The sequence below is a fragment of the Globicephala melas genome, chromosome 18 (genome assembly GCF_963455315.2).
Source record: "Globicephala melas chromosome 18, mGloMel1.2, whole genome shotgun sequence".
Taxonomy (NCBI): Eukaryota; Metazoa; Chordata; class Mammalia; order Artiodactyla; family Delphinidae; genus Globicephala; species Globicephala melas.
In genome coordinates, this window is record NC_083331.1 from 34,132,518 (window position 1) to 34,157,715 (window position 25,198).

General features: G+C 37.8%; 1 protein-coding gene and 1 pseudogene across 1 annotated transcript in view; both read right to left on the reverse strand.

Moving 5' to 3' along the window:
- Window positions 1–4,808: 4,808 nt before the first annotated feature.
- The window catches only part of LOC132593829 (centrosomal protein of 78 kDa-like), a gene marked incomplete at its 5' end in the record, with an annotated part of 136,002 nt that continues 115,612 nt past the window's right edge, over window positions 4,809–25,198 (reverse strand). Inside the window, 1 exon segment of the mRNA XM_060287848.2 lies at window positions 4,809–9,844. Coding sequence (XP_060143831.2) covers window positions 9,657–9,844 — 188 coding nt within the window.
- LOC132593823 (centrosomal protein of 78 kDa-like) lies at window positions 11,949–24,911 on the reverse strand (annotated as a pseudogene).

Below are 25,198 nucleotides of genomic sequence, written 5' to 3' on the forward strand. Positions count from 1 at the left end.
CGAACGTTGGTGTGTTTAATGTTGCCCAGAAGTTTCTAAGACTGTCCTCAATTCTTTAGTTATTTCCACTATTTTGTCTTCCAGGTCACTTATTTGTTCTTCTGCCTCAGTTATTCTGCTATTGATTCGTCCTGCAGAATTTTTAATTTCATATATTTTGTTGGTCATCATTGTTTGTTTGTTCTTTAGTTCTTCTAGGTGTTTTTTAAACATTTTTTGTATTTTCTGCTATTTCCAAGATTTTAGATCATCTTTACTATCATTACTCTGAATTCCTTTTCAGGTAGACTGCCTCTTTCCTCTTCATTTGTTTGGTCTGGTGGTTTTTTTCCTTGTTCCTTCATCTGCTGTGGGTGTCTCTGTCTTCCTATTTTGCTTAATTTACTGTGTTTGGGGGTCTCTTTTCCACAGGCGGCAGGTCCATAGTTCCCGTTGTTTTTGGTGTCTGCCCCCAGTGGCTAATGTTAGTTCAGTGGATTCTGTAGACTTCCTGGTGGAGGAGACTAGTGCCGGTCTTCAGTTGGATGAGGTTGGATCTTGTCTTTCTGGTGTGCAGGACTGCATCCACTGGTGTGTTTTGGGGCGTCTGTGACCTTATTATGAATTTAGGCAGCCTTTCTACTAATGGTGGGGTTGTGTTTCTGTCTTGCTCATTTTTTGTCTTAGGGTGCCTAGCACTGTAGCTTGCTCATCGTTGATTGGAGTTGGGTCTTAACATTGAAATGGAGATTTCTGGAAGAGCTTTTGCCAGTTGATGTTACGTGCAGCGGGAGGTGTCTTGTGGACAAGTGTCCTGAACTCAGCTCTCCCACCTCAGAGGCAAGGCCTGACACCCGGCTGGAGCACCGAGACCCTGTCAGCCACACAGCTCAGAAGAAAAGGGAGAAAAAAGAAAGAAAGGAAGAATAAAATTAAATAATTTTTAAAATAAATAACAAATAAAACTATTAAAAATAAAAAAAGAAAGAAGAAACAAAACCAAAAAACAAGTCCACGATTATAACCACTGCTAAAAACTATACAAAAAAAAAATAATAACAAAACAGAAAATGACAAAAAACGGAGAGATAGAACACAGAACAAATGGTAAACACAAAGCTATACAGACAAAAACACACAAAGGAGCATACACATACACACTCACAAAAAGAGAAGAAGGAAGAAAATATAATATCGTTGTTCCCAAATTCCACTGCCTCAATTTTGGGTTGATTCGTAATCTGTTCTGGTATTCCACAGATGCATGGTACATCAATTTGATTGTGGAGATTTAACCTGCTGCTCCTGAAGCTGCTGGGAGAGATTTCTCTTTCTCTTCTTTGTTCACACAGCTCCTGGGGTTCAGCTTTGGTTTTGGCCCCACCACTGTGTGTAGGTCTCATGAGGGTGTCTGTCCCTCACTCAGTCAGGACGGGGCTGGCAGCAGCTGATTAGGGGGCTCTGGCTCACTCAGACTGGAGGAAGGGAGGGGATGGAATGCAGGGCAAGCCTTTGGTGGCAGAGGCCAGCATGACCTTGCAACTGGCTGAGGTGTGCCGTTTGTTCTCCAGGGGAAATTGTTCCTTTATCACCGGACCCTGGCAGAGGCGGGCTGCACAGGCTCCCAGCACGGGAGGTGTGGATAGTGACCTGTGCTTGCACACAGGCTTCTTGGTGGCTGAAGCAGCATTCTTAGGATTTCCTGCCCATCTCTGGTGTCTGTGCTGATAGCCGTGGCTGGCGCCCACCTCTGGAGCTTGTGTAGGCAGTGCTCTGAATCCCCTCTCCTCTTGCACCCCAAAACAATTGTCTCTTGCCTCTCAGACAGGTCCAAACTTTTTCCCAGACTCCCTCCAGGCTAGCTGTGGCGCAGCAGCCCCCTTCAGGCTGTGTTCATGCAGCCAACCCCAGTCCTCTCACTGAGATCTGACCTCCGAAGCCTGAGCCTCAGCTCCCAGCGCCACCCGTCCCGGCCGGTAGATGAGCAGATAAGCTTCTGGGGCTGGTGGGTGCTGGTTGTCGGCACCAATCCTCTGTGCGGGAATCTCTCCACTTTGCCCTCTACACCCCTGTTGCTGAGCTCTCCTCCGTGGTTCTGAAGCTTCCCCCTCCCCCATCCCCACCCCCATCTACACCAGTGAAATGGCTTCCTAGTGTGTGGAAATGTTTCCTCCTTCACAGCTCCCTTCCAGTCGCTCAGGTCCCATCCCTATTCTTTTTCTGTTTTCTTTTGCCCTACCCAGGTATGTGGGGAGTTTCTTGCCTTTTGGGAAATCTGAGGTCTTTTGCCTGCGTTCAGTAGGTGTTCTGTAGGAGTTGTTCCACATGTGTTTCTGATGTATTTGTGGGGAGGAAGGTGATCTCCACGTCTTACTCTTCCGCCATGTTGAAGGTTTCTATCAAACTCTTTAACACATTTGTGACTCAGCTTTACAATAGAGATTACAGATTTTATCTGTGAGATTTTATTCATACTTCTACAAATATTTTAATGTAGATATTACCAGAGGAGAGCATATATTGTATTGATTGCAATATAAATGTCAGAATCAAAGACTATATTTAGGCTTTCAAAAACCACAGGACTAATTTTACCTGATGTACTTAATCAACTTAAAAATTTAGAAGTAGTTCTATTGCCTTTTCTCTTTTTGTATTTCTCAAAAAATGTGAATTGACTGAGACTTTATTTCGATATACCTAGAGACAACTGAATATCATAAATTTAAAAATTATTTAATGTCATACTATTTGTCTTTCATTACTCTACATTAGCACCTGTCATATTGCTTAAGATAGGGAGGACTTCAATAGATATCTGCTTCTCTAATAAGTGAATTAATAAAGTATACAGTCACATTCATAGAAATTAATTTAGACTTACTCATCATCATCTCATAATTCTTATATGGGCCGAACAAAAAATGAGTGACAAGGAAAATTTGTATTTTAATTATTTGAAAGTCAGTGAGATTTTCTAGAGGAATATATCACCACATCTGTGTGTCACCATTATTATTTGTATCAATTCCTCTTTCAATGTGAGGAAACTGGGCTGAAAATTACTAAGAGTTTTTCTTGTTAAATATAAATCTTGAGCAAATTATCAGGAAATATTTTGTTTCTGCTTGTTTTTCATCAAGGTAATTATTTTATACATGATAAACGATTTGATATTTAGTAAAGCCTCTAGTGCATCAATAGCATGACAATATCATGTGTAAGTTTTACATATTTTATAGCAAATAAGAGTAACTTTTCATTATTCATAAATTTACCTAAATATCAATTAAATTTTCAAATTTACTTCAGTAAATTAGTATATAGATTTCTCATGTGTATGATGACACAAAAGAAACTTAGATAGAAAACAGTGACATTTATCATAGGTGTGTTTAATTTAGGTGACTATGATTATATGTATTAGAGAGAGAGGGAGAGAGAGAGAGGAAGATCTAAACAGAGTGTAGAGGAGAGAGATATTTAAATAGGGTGGACAAGTTGAAATGTAAATTACTCAATGAGCTTATGCTAGTGAGTAGGCATGAGAAGGAAGACAGAAAACTGCTTTCTATTGGTTAAATTCAACTGCAGCAAGACCTGTAATGGTTTGAGCATCTCACAATGCAGTGTATAATGTAGAGTGTTCACATGTATGATACAGATTTTTCATATCACTTGCTTACTAATTTTACCTCTAACCATTTTAAGAAACTTCAATGCCAGAAGATAAACTAACTGTACAACCTAATTAATAGGGTTCTTTATGGTTGACTTATGTAGAAAGATTTTGCTTATACTAATTCACTTTCCATACTTAATTTCAAGCTTACTTTCCACCTTTAAACTTGTATTTATCACTCTAAGCTACCTTCTAAGGCAAGTGCATATTTCTAAATTTTAAAAATCTCTTATTTATTAAAAAAGCCAGAATAATATAGTATTATATTCTCTATATCCTTGAAGAAAACATTCTATTGTTATACGGAAATGAAAAAAGAGAGAGCTATTTTAAGTAGTGTCTTGATTACTAATTAATAAATTACCATAGTGGTCCCCAAAATTCTTTTCACCACTCTGACAAACTTGAGAAATATTTCACAGTTCCCATCATGCAAGTAATTTTCAAATGGGAATTAAGCACTCTGAAATGAATATTAGAAAAGTGAAAGGACAGAGAACTATAACTAGGGAGGAGACTTCTCAAGTGATTCTTACATATTTTTGGGGAGTTCTCTTAAGAATCATTGACATGAAAAGATTGGCATATATGCTGCATAATTGATTCACATGCACACACACACATTTAAGAAAGAAGAATAACAGTAAGGAGGAAAGGGGACAAAATGCAATGAAAGGCAAAAACACACAAATCAAATATTGAATAGTTTATAGCTTTGTCTAGTGGTAACTTATTTGTATCATCTGACTCATCTCTCTCATATTTTATGAAAATGTCTAAAGTGAAGGAATTTATGATAGATTCTTAATTGGAGGCCACAGGCCCAAGGAAGTAACACTGGCTGTGTGGCCCTTGCTGCTTTGCACTTTTCCCTAATACTTGAACTACCCAGTCACTCACATTCTATTTTAAATATCTTATCATACAATTGCAATAAAATACATGAAATATTTCTTCCTGTTAAGTAAATTATTAACAGCAAAACAAGTTAAAAACTCTCCAGGCTTCAAGGCAGATGATATATCCAGGGACACCAAACAATAAGCATAAAATAGAAGACTTTATGCATATGATAATGATGACATTTCATCTTGTCTCTTTAGCATTCAAAATCTTACAAATATTTGATGTCACTTTGGCTTAGGATTTATTAAGATTGCTGTCTTTTCTATTTACCCACAAAAGAATTTGCCAGAATATTAAAATCAACAATGCCATGGATTTTAAACTAACTGCAAGAGATAAAGTCCAAGAAGACCTTAACATTTCTATCAGCTTGACTAAACCTCAGGCAGGCTTCTTGCTGCTGTTAGGTTCCTGACCTTTTCTCATAGCAGCTCTTACAGATTCCAAATGGCCTAACCACAGAGGTCCCTCCTCTTCCATTTCTTAAACTATGTACTTGAGAAAACTTGTCTTTCTTTGTGCCTTGAAGTGTACGTAAATTCTTTCAAAAAGTTTCTTGCTGGTTTTACAATCCAGGAATGTCTTTTTCAAGGACCAAGGAGCCATCACTTTGAAATGTAAATATCGATCAAGATAGTGTTCCCCTGTGCCAGTTTCTCTGGGAGGGTAAGGAGCCAAACTCTTATGACAGCCTTGCTTCAATTAGTAAAACTTCCTCCTGTCATGAGATATCTGGATAAGGCCAATTAGCAAACATAGATAGCCTTACAGTTCCCTCCACCCCAGCTCTTAAAAACTCCTGCCCTTTTTTCTGTGGAGTTGAGTTCAGAACACACTCTGGTCTCCCTCTAATTGCAATAACCTTGAATAAGTTCTTCCTTACCTGTTTACTTTTTCTAGTGAAATCTTTTCTTTGATAGTTATTATCAAGGTTTATAGAATACTTTGGTATATTAAAAGCCCAAAAGAAATTAAGCCTTGCTGTCCTCTGAATTCTAATGAAGAACATAATTTATCTGAAACCCATCAATGTTACGATTATTCATATATTTATTTTTATATATTTTGTATTAATATAATTATATTGATTTAAAAATAAATCTTCAGTGAATCTTCAAATTTTAAACAATTTCATTGAATACAAGTATCTGTATAAAAACTGGTAACAGGAGCTGAGATTTAATAAATAATTTGTCATGCAATATAAATTGTGCCTGTTTTCACACATTGCCAAATGGTATTCTTGTATCTCCCTGTAAAGGAGATACTATTATCATTCCAACAGAAAACTGAGGTTTAGACTAGTTAAGAAAATTGACAGAGGTCACACACTTTGTGAATTTTGAGCCTGAACAAACTTGAAGCCTGAAGTTTTCTATGATTTTGTTTATTTGTAGGGGTAATTATGGTATTTTACAATCATTTTTGGTTATTTCTATAATGATTACATCGGAACATATTCATCTCAGAAATGCCATCTCATTAACTGTACACACATTTGTTTATTCTAGGAATGATGTTTTCCACGTATATTCATTCTGCAAATATCTGAAATTGCACATTTAAGGCTCAACTTTGTTTTAATTATTTCTAATTAAAATTATCTTAGTTAAAAATACTTTTAAAAATATGATACAATGATACTTTCCATTTATTCTAGTCATATTTCAATGATATTATTTTTTAATGGTGTGTGATCTTTGATTCATATAAAGTGGTTTGTCCCTACATTAAATGAGTCCAAATTGCTGTTGATGTTTTGCTGTGCAGATTGATAACATATTCAATTTTTCTTCATTTCAGGTTTTATAAGCACTATCAAATAAACATGTTCCAGCTATGAGTCTACCATTCACAATAAGTAGGTTAAGACTGAAAAAGCTAAATAACCATTTTGTGCGAAAGGTAACCCTAATTAATATAATATTAAGTGAATGCCTGTAGTTTAAAACCATCTATGTATTTTCTTTGGCATATATATATATACATATATATATATATGTATATATATATAAACCCTAACCTAATTATATACAATACATACAGGCTTGAGGCAAATGAAATTGAGTTTCAATCCTCTCTAATACATAGTTTCATGTGCCACAAATTTTCACAGATACCAAAGAATCTTCCACATAATGGAAGTAAAAATAATAATAAACTTTCTATACAATAAGGTTATTTAAGATTAACTTACAATACAATACTATTCTCTATTTGTTTTTATCTTTACTTACTTTATTCTGCATCATTTTTTTGAATTTGTATAAAAATCAAATATATCTTGTATAGTCAGGCCTCTTTCAATTGCAACTAATGGAAATTCACTTCTAAGAAGCCAAAACAACAGAAGGCAATTATATTTCTTAATTAAACAAAAAAGAAAAACAAAACATGATTTCAGAAGTGGCTAGCCCAAAGTTTTTAATGAAATCAGTGACTTTTTATTCTCTTATCTCTGTTTTTCGCTGATGGTTTTATGATCTCAAGTCAGCTGGATTCATGGCTGGCTATTTCCTAGGTTTATATTCTTAGAGTTCTGTGATCAAAGAGGAAAAGGAACGACTTCATCCTCAAAACAATTTGAAAATTCCTAGGAAAGGACACAGACATACTTGGATCATGTCGTATGCCTACAGCTTGAACCAACATCACTGCTGAGGAGGGGATGCATGTTTATCTCTGTAACAGGGATAGAATAGGATGAATGGATGGCTGGTGTGCAAGTCTAAGGGACTGGTTAGTGAAAAACAGTATACAAGTGTTTCATACTCTAGTAACAGAAATAAGTGACAGGGGTATATAGCAAAGAACTGAAATTTCCTCTGAAAAATTATGATGTGCCTAATTTTTATGTTCTTTATCAAGAATTAACATTTCATATACAGCATTGTTAATTGCAAATAAAACAACTTCTCCACGTAGTAATATAAATGGCTAGCCTCATTAGATTAATAAGCCAATGACTCCAATTTTCTAATTATGCACAATGCACCATTTCTTTCAAAATAAGACATCTTTTAATTAGATAAATATGTCATCTATAGGTCATTGACAGCTAAGATGATCACTGATGATTCAGTTTAGTCCAAGGTAACTTAATACTCCCATGGGACTTCCAGAAAAATTTCATCTTTGAATCAAAAAGTTCTTTTCTAGTAAAGGATAATAGAGAAGTAAAATAAATTTCCAAATCCTTAACTTTTTCATACAGAGTAATGTAACCCAAGAGATAAATGCAACATTTCCCAGAAACACGTGTGAAGATGTCCTTTCAGTGGTGCAAACTAATTGTCTGAAAGAAAGCATATGATTGAAAAAGAAAGATTTTATTTAAAAATAAAATATTTTTTATTGTCAATATTTAATAAAATGTCATTCTTCTTAAGAAGAAGAAATATAAAATGTACTCAAAAGAAAAATATTTGGACCACCAAATAGTCATGGAAAACAATCCTTTCCATTTTTTATGTTCATCTATAAGAATATTAAAATTGATGCTCTGGGAATATTTGCTAAATATATTCTTTTAAAAAGTAATAAAATAATAGTACTTCAATTGAATGATTGCAAGTGGTATAAATATTATTGCAAACACATAACGAATTGTCTATTTAAAACAAGTGTCCTATAAAGATTACAATTAGAAATAGAAAAAAAATTTTTCATTTTCCCCCCAGTCTTCAAGCTAGTTGTCCAAATAGCATAATGCCAAATAATAAACCAAATAGCATAAGGCCAAATAATGAACATGATTATTAATATCATAGAATATTTTCATATCTATAGTTCTTACACAGAATATTATCAAAATGTTTTATATTCTTACTTATGGTGTCTTATCAGATTTGGCATGTAAACTAATCTTTATAAAGTTACTTATTCCACAAATGATATTGCAACAAAACACACTTATTTATAAAGATAAAAACTTTAGATATGAGATTTGGCATAATATTTTCTGTTTGTTGCAAAAGGATAATTTCATTTTTTCTCAGTGTTTTAATATCCTAAAAGAACAAAACCTTATGTTATTTGTGGACTTAAAGTTTAAAAATCAGAATAGGGATACAATACATATATGTACATTATGTTAATTTTTAATAAACCTCCTTTATAAAAATATTTTGGAATTATTATTCCATTTCCTTATGATATAACTAAAATTTGTGTTTCTGCTAATCTTTTCATTCAAAAGTCCAATTTATTACCTTTTTTCTGTACTTATAATGCATAAACTTGAACAAAATATTCCTATAAGAAAATATTGCTATATGTTAGCTGAGTAGATTCTTCAGGGATTTCTGGATTCTAGCACACATTTCCATGGATTTTTATCAAGCATCTCTCTGTCTATATAAAACAGATTTAGATCATATGCTCTCAAAAATAACTGAAATGTGAGAATAATATTTTGTCTTCCCAGTACGCGGGCCTCTCACTGTTGTGGCCTCTCCCGTTGCGGAGCAACAGGCTCCGGACGCGCAGGCTCAGCGGCCATAGCTCACGGGCACAGATGCTCTGCGGCATGTGGGATCTTCCCGGACCAGGACACGAACCCGTCTCCTGCATCGGCAGGCGGACTCTCAACCACTGCGCCACCAGGGAAGCCCAAACGTACCATTATCTAGGATACAAATAATAACAAATTCAAACAATGTGTGAATAGAGAATACATACTAAAAACCTATCATGAAAGTATGATGGCCAAGAACTCTCGCGGTTAAACGTCAGACAAAAACCAAAACAAATGATCATGACTTCTAGTAGTTCTGGGGCTGAACAACCTACTCATTTAAACAAAAGCACAGGTATTAAAAACTATTACATGAAAGGAAACTATCATGAGTCATTTATTTAAGTGTTGAGTGGACCATCACATTAAAATAACTGGAGTCTTTCAACACCCCATGACATACAGAAATAGCAAGTCAGACATATGGATCTGACAGGATATGATACAACCCTTACAAACTCTCACTACAGAAGAATGGACACACGGTGTAATTAACCAACTAGCCAAATGAATACAAACAGCCAGTAAACCTCACCAGGAAATCAAATGAATACAAAATAAAACAAAATGTGGTTATTCTCCTATCAGATTAAGCCAAGATTCTGTAAGAAAAGACTTCAAAATGTCTGTAATTTTTCCACGTTCTGCAGTACGCCATGGCCAGAAACCAGACACACCAGGTGGTAGAGGTTCAGGACCATAACATTCTTTACCAGCAGAGTGTTTCATTCCATTACTTACAGGTTGCTTTGCAGCCAAGCCTATGTTTGACAAAGCATGAAAAGAAGGAATCAAGATGCACCAAAGGCCTACAGAGAAACTGTCACACGTGTACATCTTGAAAGGAATCAACCAGGCACTTGACAATGATGCCAAGGCCATTAAAAAAAAGAGGATCGTTTTGTACAAAGGTTTTACATAAGCCAGCATCTTTAAAAAATATAAGTTCTCTACAGTAACAAGTTATTTTAACTAAAACAAAAGTATTGAGATGTGCAGAAATGCAAAAATAAATTTTTAAAATAATCCCAAAGTATGATACATTTTATGTATTATGCAGAAACACTCAAGTTTACTGAATCTTAGAACACCTTTGGCATTTCTGAATCTCAAGGACACACAAGCACAGATACACCCATGACTTCTGCCAAACAGAATCTTCAGAATTAGACCAAAATTTCAATTTAAGATGAATTTTTCTATGTAAAGACAATAAAAGTTATAAGGCTGCAAGTTGCTGGGTGGCAGGTGAGTCAGTGTTACTCTCCTATAAGCCTGTCAACCTTCACTGCTCCTTTGATTTCATATAGAAAATACACAAAAAAACAAATGAAACCCATGGGATAAAAGAGTGAAATGTGGAGACTTATCCTATATTTCAGTAGTAAGGAGGCAAGTATCTTTATACGAAATATTTGGTTGCAAAAACTAGACCTACATGTTAATATTTTATTTAGAACAAGCCACATATTAAAATTCACATTTAAATATTTAATTTGAACTTACTGAAAACAAACATCATAGGTTAAAAGGGTTATATTTATCCTTCAAAGCTACTATATTTTGTGTTATTTTATTTATTTATTTTAATACATCTTTATTGGAGTATAATCGCTTCACAATTCTGTGTTAGTTTCTGTTACACAACAAAGCGAATCAGCCATATGCATACACTTGTCCCCATATCCCCTCCCTCTTGAGCCTCCCTCCCACCCTCCCTATCTCACCCCTCTAGGTCATCGCAAAGCACCGAGCTGATCTCCCTGTGCTATGCTGTTGCTTTCTACTATATCTGAGCAGCATTAGGATGCAGGGTAAAATGGAGTGTATGTGGTAATATAGGACAAATATTTCATAGAGTGTAGCTTATTGATAATCACCACACGATCCTGTGAGATTTACATGCCTCTTAAAAATATATAGGAGCTCAGTTCATTTTGTGCTGTTTTATTATGTTTTTTAACTTAATTACCATCAAAAAAAATGTTTGTATGCATGTGGTTTGTATGTGTATACCCTTCCTTTACTTTCAGAAACGAATGCAAATACATTTGTATTAAAATTTTTTTTAATTACACTTTTTTTGTTAGGCGATAAAAAAAATTTCTAATAAAAGTTCCCATCTTTTTTTTAGGCATACATAATTACAATATAAATGTGACACCATTCACACCATTATTTCACCCCTATACTCACCTGGATCTAGGTATAGAGCCAGATACTGATTTGGCTTACCTCTATGTCTCCAAATAACTGAGGCAAATACAAAAAAAAAGCCCAAGAAATAAAATTACTCTTAAAATAGCTCAATGAGTTTGTATATTTCAGTTACATTTCCACTTTGTTGAATCATGCTAAATAAAAAAAAGTTTAACTGTTTTCTTCTCATTCCATGATGCCCTTTTATATACCGCCAGGTACTAATTCTACAGAATTCCTAATATACATGCTTTATTTATATATATTTCCATTTCTAATATCATAGCAAAAGTCAACTTAGCTATTTTAAGAATACTTTACACGTGATATAAATTTTTAATAATAATATCTAATTAGTGTGATACCACAAATCTTAACTTCTTTGTATGTACTATTTCATTATTAAAATATCACTCTCTTGAAATAACAATTGGCAGATGATCATAAGCTTTTTTTTGACTTCATAAACACTCTTAACAACTTCTATTTAATACGCTATTGTCCAAGCAAGTTGATTAATAGAGAATCAAAAACCTGGATTGAGAGTTGAGAGGCGGTTGAGAGTCCTCCTGCCGATGCAGGGGACACGGGTTCGTGCCCCGGTCCGGGAAGATCCCACATGCCATGGAGCGGCTGGGCCCGTGAGCCATGGCCACTGAGCCTGCGGGTCCGGAGCCTGTGCTCCACAACGGGAGTAGGCCACAACAGTGAGAGGCCCCGTACCACAAGAAACAAAAACAAAAACAAAAATACATCTTTAAGTAGAAAAAAAAAAGCTGTATTTATGAAGATGTTTACAATAGTTTATTTTAGGTTATTTCCAGTTTTTCACCAATTTAAAAAATTGACCAACTCAATTAAAACCTTGTAAATACAATGTTAAAAAGTATAACTATGAATCACAGAATTTAAATTTAGTATGAAAAGAGAAGAATGGCAAATTATATTGAAGCTACGTGGAATTATGTTTATGGACAGCAGGAAGAGAAAATAAAAATGTAAATATTGCTTGATAGGATAATGGAATTAGAGGTAGTCTTTTAAATTTTTCATTCTTATGCTAATTCAATACCTTTATAAAACCCCCAAATCTTCAAACAACACATTTAAAAAAAATTGTGGTAAACTACACAAAACAGAAAATTTATCATTTTAACCATTTTAAAGTGGACCGTTCAGTGATATTAAGTCAACAAATTTTTAAAACTTTCAGAGGGCACCTGAATAAAAGATGTGTTGTCCATTGGTGATTTTAATGTATCTGGTATATAACTAAAGTCACCACAAAACTCTTTCTGGGAAATTGGCAGATCATAAACATAAAAAAATTTATTTTGCTTTATATTCAACCTTATTGTTCTGCTGTTTCAAAATTCAAAGTTACTCACAAGAAAGAGTTAGTTTCATATTAGATTTGGTTTCACAAATGCTCCTCCTGCTATTCATTCTTATCACCAACAAAAAAGGACAATTTGTGACTAACCATAATATGTTCCAGAAAATAAAAAGTTAAGGTCTCTTAGAAACAATACAAACGTTATCAGTAGAAGTGAATTCTAGGAAATTTATATATTCAGGAGAATGTGAAACTTACACCACTGATTGTTAAAGGCTTTTAAAAGCTTTCTATTACAATTACATTTCGTAACAAAATAATAGGCTTAGTTGTAAAATCCTGGGTTAACTACCATTTGGAAAATTAAATATACATTACAGTAAACATTTAGAAAATTGTTTTCTAAAATGTTCAATCTAGGTAAATAAACTTGTCTGTAGAAGTCTTTTATAAGGATCATACCTATTTCAAGTTTTTTTAATCATTCACAGAAACAAGATATTACCTGATTCAAAAATTTAGGTAAGCATTTCTAAGAAAGAAGCAGGAAACAATGGGAAGGTTGGAACTGAGAAGAAATTTTGTTTCTTGTAGCGCAAAAGGTAATTCTGCATTTAAAAAAAATCATTCCTCAAAAGCACCACTACTAAAATTATCATCAAAGTGCACCCCAAATTACAACTGCAAAGTGTCAGAAGTAATTATCAACCAGGAAATATTTTCAAAATAACGAAGTTTTTATGAGATCCAAACAATATGTTGGTTAATATTAACATCTCTTTAAATTCATTTATTATATCTATATTCTATAAATTCTCATAAGTCTCAAAATAATCATAGGCTTCCTAATATGCATGTGGTTAATATTGGCTGCTTTAATTTTAGCACACCAGAAAACATAAGGGGTATAGTTCAGAAGAGTTACCAACTCTAATAGTAGCTTTTCCTTTTCGGTCACTTCCCCGAATTAGAGTTCTCTTTTTCTGTCTAGCAGCTTTGGATGGTTCCTTCACGATGGAGAAGTTATCCACTGGTACTGAGACAGAAACGATAAATATGCCATTTAAGTTTCAGGTAATTTAGGAGGGTTTGATCTTCATTGGAAATTAAGATACTTTAAGTTAATAAAAGGTTTTCAATCTGCATTTCTGGAAACCTAAATTAAAGCATCACACAGCATTTTCAAAAACAGAAAAGCCATTTCATTTGACTAAACACTTAGTTTTAAGATGGCAGAAAGTACCTTGATAATTTTCTTTTAAGAAAGAAAGAAAAACAAGCCATTAAAGAGAAATTCTTCCGAGAGAACTGAAATGTGTGATATACCTCTGACTTGGCACTCCTTCCATCTGGAGAACTTTCTGGATAACTGCTTTCATCACACAATGATCTAAAGTAAAATAAATTGAAATTAGAGTAATTAGTTCCCAATGAGTGGCTATTTCCATTTAAAACCAAAAGCCAACTAATTATTGCTTTTCCCATAAATTTAAATATGAAATCTACATTATGTAATTATACACTTATCTCCCCCTTTGTGTATTCTAATTTCTTCCTCAGAAACCTAAGATGCCATCTTGCAGACTGCCTCCAGTGGCTACTATTTTGGCAGCAGCAAAGGTCAACTTTAAACATTTTGCATCTAAAGTGGCTTTGGATACCTTTGGATAGAAAGTACAGTCTGAGCACTGTCCAGACACTTAGATACCTAAAGGGCATCTAAGATAACAAACCAAAGTCCTGATATTCCCTCAAAAGCTGCTCCTCCCATCAGCTCCCTTTTTCTAAGTGATACCACCCAGTTGCACACATAATCATCAACGACTTGTCTCCTTGTTACTATTCCCTTCATACCCCACATCTAATCTATCGGCAAGCCTTGTTAGTTACACCCTCAAAACACAACCTGAATTCAACCACTTTTCACTTGCTCCAAACTTCCAGCCTAAGCTAAGCCATAAACATCTCTTTTTTGGACCACTGTGATAGTCTCCTAACTGGTCTCCCTGTTTCTCTTCTTTATCCTCCCAAGTCCATCCTCTATACCAGGTCACCTTATTCAGATACTATTTGGATCATGCCGTTTTCCAGTTCAAAACCCTCTATTCATTTAGAATAATCCAAATCTTTACTCTGGCCTTCAAGACTTTACAAGAGCAGACCCCTGGCTAGCTCCTTGACCTCATGTCATACCACATCTTCTGCACTCAATCCTCTGACCATGTTAGCCTCCTTGCTTTTCCTTAAATACTCCACCCACCTACCTGCCTGCATATTCATTGCCTCCTTCCTTTTCCTTAAATACTCCACCCACCTATATGCCTGCATACTCATGGGCTACTTGTCCTGGAATGTGCTTACCCCAGATTTTCCATGGCTTGCTCCTCTCTTCATTCAGGTCTCCGTTCAAATGCCACTTCTCCAGTGAAGCTGTCCCCTAACAAACCTGTCCAATGGAGTCCTACCTGCCCCCGCTCACTCTCTTTACATTAACATATTTTTGCACCTCCTACTATCTAAAATTATATTACTTATCTGTTTACTCATTTCTATCTGAACTCCTTCACTAGAATGTAAGCTCCATGAGGGCAAGACTTTTGTGTGTCTGGTTCACTGCTTTATCCCTAGTGCCTAAACACGTATCTGGCACACAATAGGTATTAAAATAATTACTTGTGAAACTGACAAACGAATAAAGTACTCCTTGCAAGAATTCAGAGGTTGCACAAGAAAGAAACAATGCTCTTGGTGGAAGCAGGCTTAGTATCTAGGTGCACCTCTTTCTGAGTAGAGATGAGAACAATTTACAAGTATAACTCACTTTAATGAGTAAATTATCTGCTAAAAACATAAGGGACGTATAACATTAGTAAAGTATCGGGGGTTTTTTGTTGTTGTTTTTGTGTTGCTTTTTTTTTTTTGCGGTACGCGGGCCTCTCACTGTTGTGGCCTCTCCTGTTGTGGAGAAACAGGCTCCAGGCGCACAGGCTCAGCGGCCACGGCTCACGGGCACAGCCGCTCCGCAGCATGTGGGATCTTCCCGGATCGGGGCACGAACCCGTGTCCCCTGCATCGGCAGGCGGACTCTCGACCACTGCGCCACCAGGGAAGCCCAAAAGTACCGTTATCTAGGATACAAATAATAACAAATTCAAACAATGTGTGAATAGAGAATACATACTAAAAACCTATCATGAAAGTATGATGGTCAAGAACTCTCGCGGTAAAACGTCAGACAAAAACCAGAACAAATGATCATGACTTCTAGTAGTTCTGGGGCTGAACAACCTACTCATTCAAACTAAAGGGATCATCACAAAAGCACAGGTATTAAAAACTATTACATGAAAGGAAACTATCATGAGTCATTTATTTAAGTGTTGAGTGGACCATCACATTAAAATACCTGGAGTCTTTCAACACCCCATGACATACAGAAATAGCAAGTCAGACATATGGATCTGACAGGATATGATACAACCCCTACAAACTCTCACTACAGAAGAATGGACACACGGTATAATTAACCAACTAGCCAAATGAATACAAACAGCCAGTAAACCTCACCAGGAAATCAAATGAATACAAAATAAAACAAAATGTGGTTATTCTCCTATCAGATTAAGCCAAGATTCTGTTAAGAAAAGTCTTCAAAATGTCTATACCCTTTTGATGCAACAACTCGCTTTCTAAGAATTTAACCAAAAGAAATAGTCAGAGATATAGGTAGGGATATATATCAGAGTACAATTTGTAACTGAAAAACTGGACAAAGCTTATATACAAGAAAGGATAAGCTATGTGCACTGTGGCATATTCATATAATGGAATACTGAACAATCACAAAAAATGATGCAGGAGATGCAAATTTACTGACTTGCTAAAATGCTCATACTAAATTAACTGAAAAATGTTATAAAATTTGGAGTAATCCTACTTGCATAGAAAATGGAGAGGTACTCATTTTTGTAGTTTTACATTTTTTTACAAGTGCTACAAGCCAGTGTTTGTGAGAGGCAGGCTTCACATCCACTGTTGGGGTGTACTACAGATTGGCATAGCATTTCTGGATGGTAATTTGGCCATGTGTATCAAAAGTCTTAAAAATATGTCACACTCAGGTCATTCCACTTCTAGTTCCTTATTCTACAGAAGTAATCCCGATGGACACAGAGATGTATATACAACGTATTCACAATGTTTCTGACAGGGAAAAACAAACTGTCTAAATCTAATGGCAAAGAATTGATTAAACTATGGGACATCAATATGATGCTATACTACATGATACATCATTAAATGAAAAAAGCAGGACTATGAAATAGCAAGTATACTACAATTTTATTTTTGTTATCCCTAAGTGTACAAAATATATTCATAGAAAAAAAAAGACTGAAAGTATATACACCAAAATGAACAGTGATTATGTCTGGGTATTAAGATTATAGGTAATTGTTCTCTTGTAACTCTGCATTTTCTACAATGAATATATGCAACTCATAGAGAAAGTTGACAAGCAAAATAAAACCTATCAGAAAAATGATGCTTTAAAAAAAATTCCTATCATGACAGTATCAAGCCAAAAGCTAAGCATGTATCTTATTAAAAATTCAATTATTTTCAATTTTAGAATTTACTTACAAGCCACAAATCCTCACTAAGAGATTCTGCAAAAGCACTTGCACCCAGGTCACCAATGAGCATGTCGCAGTTCAGAGTGATGCGTCTCAAACCAGCCATACAGTCAAGATCAGGTCTCCTGGAATGAAGACTCTCAGCCCAGGTTTCTTCGTGCCTTCTGATAGTCTGATACTTCAAAGATTTAATGGGACAAAATTAAGATGCTTCAATAAGGAAACAGGGTGTGCCTACTGAGTATGGCTTATTATGTCAGAGATTTACACACACACGTATCAAGCATATGTGCCAGGAGAATCAAGCTGAGAAATTAAACAGTCAGTTCTGGTTTACGAGTCCAGTGATCAACATTCTAGTCCGTCAGTGATTAGATTCCAGTCACTGGATGACCTGTTTCTGGACAGTTATGTAAAGTTGGACAACTCAATTACAGTCTATGAATTATTTTCCTGATCTTCTAAGTCAGGGAATTGGTTCTAAATTCTATCATTGCTGAGGCTCTAAATGTCATCATTCTGTCCCCCACTGGTCTCCAAACACCTGACTGGGCAACCCATAAGAAAACTTTTTAATATGCATCTTATTTATTAACAAATTATATACACGAAGTTCTATACATATACTGTATGTACATTATAAACCACACAGATATTTTAAAAATGATACAAAGGCAAATAGGTTCTAATATTTTCTTTTCCTAAACCTAAGGCATTATTTTATTATTATTATTTTTTTTAAATATTTATTTGGCTGTGCCAGATCTTTACTTGCAGCATGCCGGATCTTTTAGTTGTGGCATGCGGGCTCTTAGTTACGGCATGCATGTAGGATCTAGTTCCTTGAGCAGGGATCGAACCCGGGCCCCCTACATTGGGAGTGCAGAGTCTTAACTATTGGACCGCCAGGGAAGTCCAAGGCATTATTTTAAAAACTGTATTACAAAATAGATCTCACATGCTACCTAGGGTATGCACACAAACTTTAGAGGCCTGGACTATGCAGAGCCAGTTTGATGTGCCTTGGGAAAATTATGGTTTGACATTTAACCACAAGTACTGTCTTAAAGACATTCAATTCTTTATATTCATAAAATAAATTATGGTAATAGGGAACACTGACTTTAAATGAAAAAAGTCTTATTACATTCTTGAAAAAATAAAAGACTCAAAGTGCCTTTGACACTCTAAAACGAAAATCATTTGTGTCATTTTCCTATTAACAATAGCTTATAAAAGCTCCAAGCAGAAATAACAGCAATCACTTACACAGTGCTTATTAAGTGCCAGGCACTATTCATACAAATTAGTTCATTTAAACCTCATAATGAGGCACAGAGGTTAAGTGATTTGTCCATGGTCACTTAGCTATGAAATGGGAGAAAGGGAATTTGAACCTAGGCCATTTGGCTTCGGCACCCAAGTTCTTGGCTGTTTTCAACCACAGGGGTCAATGCACTTGCCCTGTAGAGGCTCAAAGAATTTTTCAATTTTTAAAATCTAAATTTAAACATTTCCAGCTTTGTGGGCTATACAGTTTCTGTTGCAATTACTCAACCCCACTGGCGTAGGGTGAAAGTAGCCATAGCTTCCATGTAAACAATGGGTGCGACTATGTTCCAAAGAAACTTTCTAAACAATGGGTGCGACTATGTTCCAAAAAAACTTTCTTTACCGGGCGACAGGCTGGATCTGGCCCACCAGCCATAGTTTACCTATCCCTGATCTGCACCATCAAACTATTAAAAAGGCTTCATGTCAAATTATTAAATAACTTTAGGCCTAAATACAGTCATTATAACCACTGTAAAGTTGGTAAGGCATTATTTTAAAAACTGTATTTACAAATTGCTGGTGTAGTGATTTTATTAGTTTATAAACTACAGCAGCTAATAAACACTTGATTCATTTAAGTCTTGAAGACTATAATGGCATAGTTTTTTGACAGTATCACAATCAGTGTTTTCAGTAACTAAAACTACATAAAAATATTATTATGTATTATATATTAAATCTCTTATTTCTAAAATTAAGTGGACTATCTTTACTAAATGGTAGAATCCCAAACTGAAAACTGGTCATATTCTTTCAACAAAACGAAAGCTGCACTCACAGGTATCAAAAGACAAAAATTAACTGCCATTTGTACCAATATATTAATGTGCTTCAATCACATATGTTTTCATGAAAGTTCAAACATAAAAAAATCACCTTTAAGATCTTGGCCATGTGATCTGCTCCCTGCCATGTCAGATTACACCCCGTGAAGTTTACTGTCTTAAGAGTGATAGAGTTCTTTACACCTTGACAAATAACAGAAAAACACACACACACACACACACACACTAAGATGAAGAGCCTATACATTTGTCAATCTTGACTTATTTGCTTTTCTACCTACCTTTTGAGAGATAGGAAAAAAAAGAAAAACCTAAAAATCTTAAGATTCTTCCTATTTTCATTTCCAATGATACATGCCAATCTTGATGATCAATCAGCGATTTAAATGTCAACTATAAACCCAGTATTTTATTAGCTGCTATGCAGTATACTAGAGCAATAGAAGAGAGAGGACCTCAAACCCTCTGTTCCCTCAAATTGAAGGCAGGTTTCCTGACCCCTCCAGATCACTACTGGACACGGGGAACACACACTGTTTCAGGACCCTAACTTACAGTCACCTGCTTTGTGATTACTTCCATGACTCCCCCCCACTAACACCACTGAGTTTGCTGCTCTTACGGGATATGACATATATTTCCTATTTTAACACATACCACAGTTTATTATAATTATGACTGCAGATACATGTTCTAACAATTTAAAGATCATCATGACTTTTTTGTTCTTTATATCTTGCTATTTCTCTTCCCATAATGTTTCTTGAAGAGAAACATTAAAATACAAACACAAAAAACAGAAAATATACAAAATGTGTGGTTTGTGGCTTAACACAAACTTAAGTAAAATTAGTTCTGACAGTATCCAGCATGACAAACTTCCATGGTACAAATGAGAATGGACCAAGGTTTGAGCAGGCACAGGAGACAACCCAGGCATGAACAACACCAAGATAAGGTAGACAGGAAGTAACATGGTGTGTAGGAAATCACGAGACCAGTCTGATGGGAAGAGACTTAAACAAGACTGAAACTCACTTTCTAAACCTCCATCTCCAAGTGGACAACTCCCAAGACACAGGTGCACCAAAGTGGCCGATTTATTCAATCCATTTAATGGGGAGGAACAGTTTAAAATTTTATTGGTTTAGTTTGCCCCAAAAGCAACTATCAAATGTTGGCAGGACACAATGAAGGCTTACCTTTGTTAACACAGTTAAGTCTCTCACACAACTACCCCACTTAGCTCCAGGTTCCTTAGCGCACACGACGCACTTACACAGCATTTAAGAACTTTACACAACTAGAAGGTCACATCTTTATTTCTAATCGCAGGAACACGACTTCTGTAAACTTTATTTCTGTCACAACCTAAACCAAAATTATTGTAAAATGAGTGATTTAAACCATATATTTTATCATCATTAAAAAACATCTAAAGGGCTTCCCTGGTGGCGCAGTGGTTGAGAGTCCGCCTGCCGACGCAGGGGACACGGGATCGTGCCCCGGTTCGGGAGGATCCCACATGCTGCAGAGCGGCTGGGCCCGTGAGCCATGGCCGCTGAGCCTGTGCGTCCGGAGCCTGTGCTCCGCGGCGGGAGAGGCCACAGCAGTGAAAGGCCCGCATACCGCCAAAAAAAAAAAAAAAGCATCTAAATAAAAAACAAAGCATCTATTCTCTGCTAAGAATTAGAAGCGACTCCTGCCCTTAAAGCCTTCATTAAGGAGGGAGATGCATAAACTCAAAATTTCAATCACATGAGATAAAGAACCATAACTTTTATGCACAGAGGTTCCTATGGAGGCAAAAAGTTATATCTAAGTGACGGCTTCATGATAACCCTGAAGTACAATCTAGAAAGATGAGAGTATGCAGACTTGGAGTACAATATGCATTAACTGTACGGTGAATATCTGTGCAAAGACACTCAAGCCTGACACCTGCTGGGCACATTAAATACTGCAGGTGGGGATGACTAAAGGCCAGGGGTCCAAGTGTGAGAAGAGACAGAAAGGAAAATAGAGATGCTGGACGAAGCAAGCCTAGGAGAGAGCATGGCTTCTATCCCACAGGTGATGAGGCCTGGGGCTACCACTGGCTGAGTAAGGGTGCCTCCGCTGATTAGAAAAAGGCACCCCGCTGCTGAAGGACAGATTAGATAAAGGGAGTGATCACAAAAAGCTCCCCTTCCTCAGGGCCAAAGAGCCCCATGAGGCTTGGCCAAGCACAGTTCAGACTAAACGCCTCTGTGCAGAGCACACGCTGAGAGGCTAGTATGCACTAACTCGGAGTGGCCAAGCCATTAGCAGCATTATTTTAAGCGTATGTTTTTACGTTAGAAGATCACTTAAGCTGAGTAGGCAGATAAACAGAGGAACGGAGCCCAGGGGCCGTGAAACCACCCAGGAGCTTCTCCCATAGTCCGGGCAAAATGTAATATGGATGAAGAAGCAAATTTACGAGGAGGCCAAAATCTACAAGTTAGACCCACTGGATAAAAAACATAAAGAAAGTTCAGTGAAGGAACTCTGAAGAGAATGGGCTCAACAATAAATTTTTCTTACATTCAATGTAAAATATGTGGCAAAATTAAGTACCATGGCCTTTCAGGTCCCTTCCAGCTATAATTTCTTTTGATTTCTAACTTATTACTCTGCTTAAGTAAAGTCCCTTCAGAGGTACAGAACAGTTCCTACACCTGAATGGGATGCAAAGAATAATGTGACTTCTCTTCACCAAGGGGATGAGTTGAACTGTCCTTGCAGAAGAGATAACAGATGGTGTGAACCCCAGATCCTAGAAAAAGGCCAGGCACACAATAAGTATTCAGCTTTTTGAAAACAAAGGAACAATCATTTCCTATCCTAAATCTTCACACCCTTCCTCTGCTGGCTACTTTCTCTCAGCTTGTAAACATCCTCAAATATACTCACTTGAGAGGCCCACGCACCGCAATGAAGAGTGGCCCCCACTTGCCGCAACTACAGAAAGCCCTCGCACAGAAATGAACACCCAACACAGCCATAAATAAATAAATAAAATTTAAAAAATAATATATATACATACACTCACTTAAAAAACTCTCAGACCCATGATTCTTTGTATCGTCTTGTGGGTAACCTAAGTATCTCCCATGCCTTCAAACACCTGTCCTCCCAAAAATCCCAGATCTGAACCTTGGGCCCAGACCCGTCTACCAGGCCCCTCTACAGCACTGAAGATCAAGTAAGATCCTCTCCCCACCCCCAATCCCTTCCTACTGTGCTCTGTATCTCACAAAAAGATGCAGCTGTAAACTCTCACCCAAGCTTGCTGCCCTTCCTTTTCTAGCTGGTCACCAGGCCCCACCCATTCTCTCTCGGATCTCCAAAATGCAGTCCAACCTTTTATAACTTGAGTGGGACCTTTAGATTACAATTCACCCTGCACCCAATCAACTGCCTTCCACATGGAGGTCCGAGTGAGCCTCTAAACCAGAAGTCCATCTTATTGTTTATTAGGGTTTCCCACAGCCTTCAGGATAAACATCCAAACTTCTGACAGGACAAACAAGGCCCCTTTATGTTTGTCCCCACTAGGTTTCCAGTATCAACTCTCATTTCTTTCCCAAACCCTGAGTTCCAGTCCTGTACATTAGTTTTGCCATATTTTCTTATATTTCTCAACCTTTGACACACTGCTCCCTCCTGCCACCCCAGGAGCTTCTACTATCCTTAGAAAGGATGGCACCTCCTCCAAGAAGCCTACCCTGAACTTTCCCTTTTAAGATTCTGTGCTCTGCAAAGGGGAAAGGTGGCGGAGAGGGATAAATTAGGAGTTTGGCATTAACATATACACACGGCTGTATATAAAATAGGTAATCAACAAGGACCTACTGCATAGCACAGGGAACTCTACTCCATATCCTATAATAACCTGCACGGGAAAAGAATCTGAAAATGAATGGATATATGTATAACTGAATAACTTTGCTGTACACCTAAAACAAACACAATATTGTAAATCAACTATACTCCAATATAAAATAAAAATTAAATTAAAAAACAAAAAGATTCTGTGCTCTGCAGCACCAGAACTCACTTCTTCCGGAGAACTGACTACTGTGCTTGTGTTTACCTGCTGCCCAGTAGAAGGGGAGATTACCTAGGGCAGAAGCATAGTCTCCAGCAGCGCTTGGTTCTAACAACTCATTCAAGCGCCAGGATACTTTACACACATAAGGTGCTTAATTAATTGTAAGAACCCTCAGAAAGAGTGGTTTTTAATGTCATTTTACAAGTGTGGGGATTGCAGTTCAAAAGTAACCTGCACAGGCCACAGAGAGCATAAGCCCTGGAATTCAAACCCTAAGCTGCCTTCACACCGGTGCTCTTTCCACTATATGATATTGACTATTGAAAAAAAGATTTTTGGGGGCCTCCCTGGTGGCGCAGTGGTTGATAATCTGACAATGCACGGGACACGGGTTCGAGCCCTGCTCTGGGAAGATCCCACAGGCCGCTGAGCAACTACGCCCATGAGCCACAACTACTGAGCCTGCTCGTCTGGAGCCTGTGCTCCACAACAGGAGAGGCCGTGACAGTGAGAGTACCGCGCACCGCGATGAAGAGTGGCCCCTGCTCGCCGCAACCAGAGAAAGCCCTCTCACAGAAAAGAAGACCCAACGCAGCTAAATAAATAAATTAAAACGAATTTATAAAAATATATATATATATTTTTTATTCTGAGACCTGTTTTAATGGAAAGGAAATGAAGCTGGGATATATCCATTTCCTAACCGCTTTGGTCTGTACCAGGCAAAGTCATTCAACACACCAGGTAACATCTGTGCAACCATTAACGATGCTCCAAACTGTGCTAAGTGTTCTACATTGTAGAGTCTACAAGCATTAACAGAGTGAGTCCTTGTAACCGCCACGGAGAGTGGGTCTTCTTAACCCCATGCTACAGATGAGAACACTGAGACCTAGAAGCCTTAAGGCACTCGGCCGGGGTCACCGAGCTGGCAGGAGTCCTAGGCCGCACGCCCCGTCTAGTGCACGCACACCCGGGCACTGGGCACCGGTTCTAGTGCCCAGCCTCCACCTTGCACCATCTAAAACCCCACTTCGCAGCGCCCACACGAGAGCCCCTGGAAGCGGAAACTACAAACCTGTCTCGCCCAGCTGTGCCTGGAAGAAGCTCTGGATACAGATCAGGGGCAGAGGGTGCTCAGGGGCGGCACCCAGTCCACCCCGTGGAAGGGGTTAGCGTTAAGTCCAGCAGGCCCTCCCGCAGGCAGAGAGGCACTGAGTCCTGCAGCGCACACAGGTCCTCACAGCGCGGGAAGAAGTCGGCTGCTGTGTCGCAGCGCAGCTTCACCGAGTGATCACGGCCCGAGCGCGGCTTCGGGGACGCTGGCTGTGGACACGATGCCCACACCCACCTGGGGTCCCCGGCTCGCCTCCCGGCCCCTCGGGCGCTCACCTCCCGGCGGCTGCGGCCCCGCAGCGTGCGCAGGACCCGCGTCGCAGCCAGACGACGCAGGGCCACGAGCCCCAGCTAGGCCAGCCCCTCCAGGCCGCGCTCCCGCGCCGCCTCCCGCGCGAATCGCCAGCCCTTGGCGCCAGCCTCGTAGCCCTCCGCGCGCGGGGACGCTGTTCAAACCGGCTGCGGCTCCGTGGGGGCGGGGCTCGAGGACGACTCCGCGCTCGCCGTGCGTCCGCACGCAGCCCCGCCTCACATGGGGACGCGGCCTGAGGAGCAGGGGCGGGAGCTTTGAGACTAGCGCAACGCGAAAGGTAGGAGGTGTGGAGAATTTGGATTTACAAAAAGCGTTTGCTGAC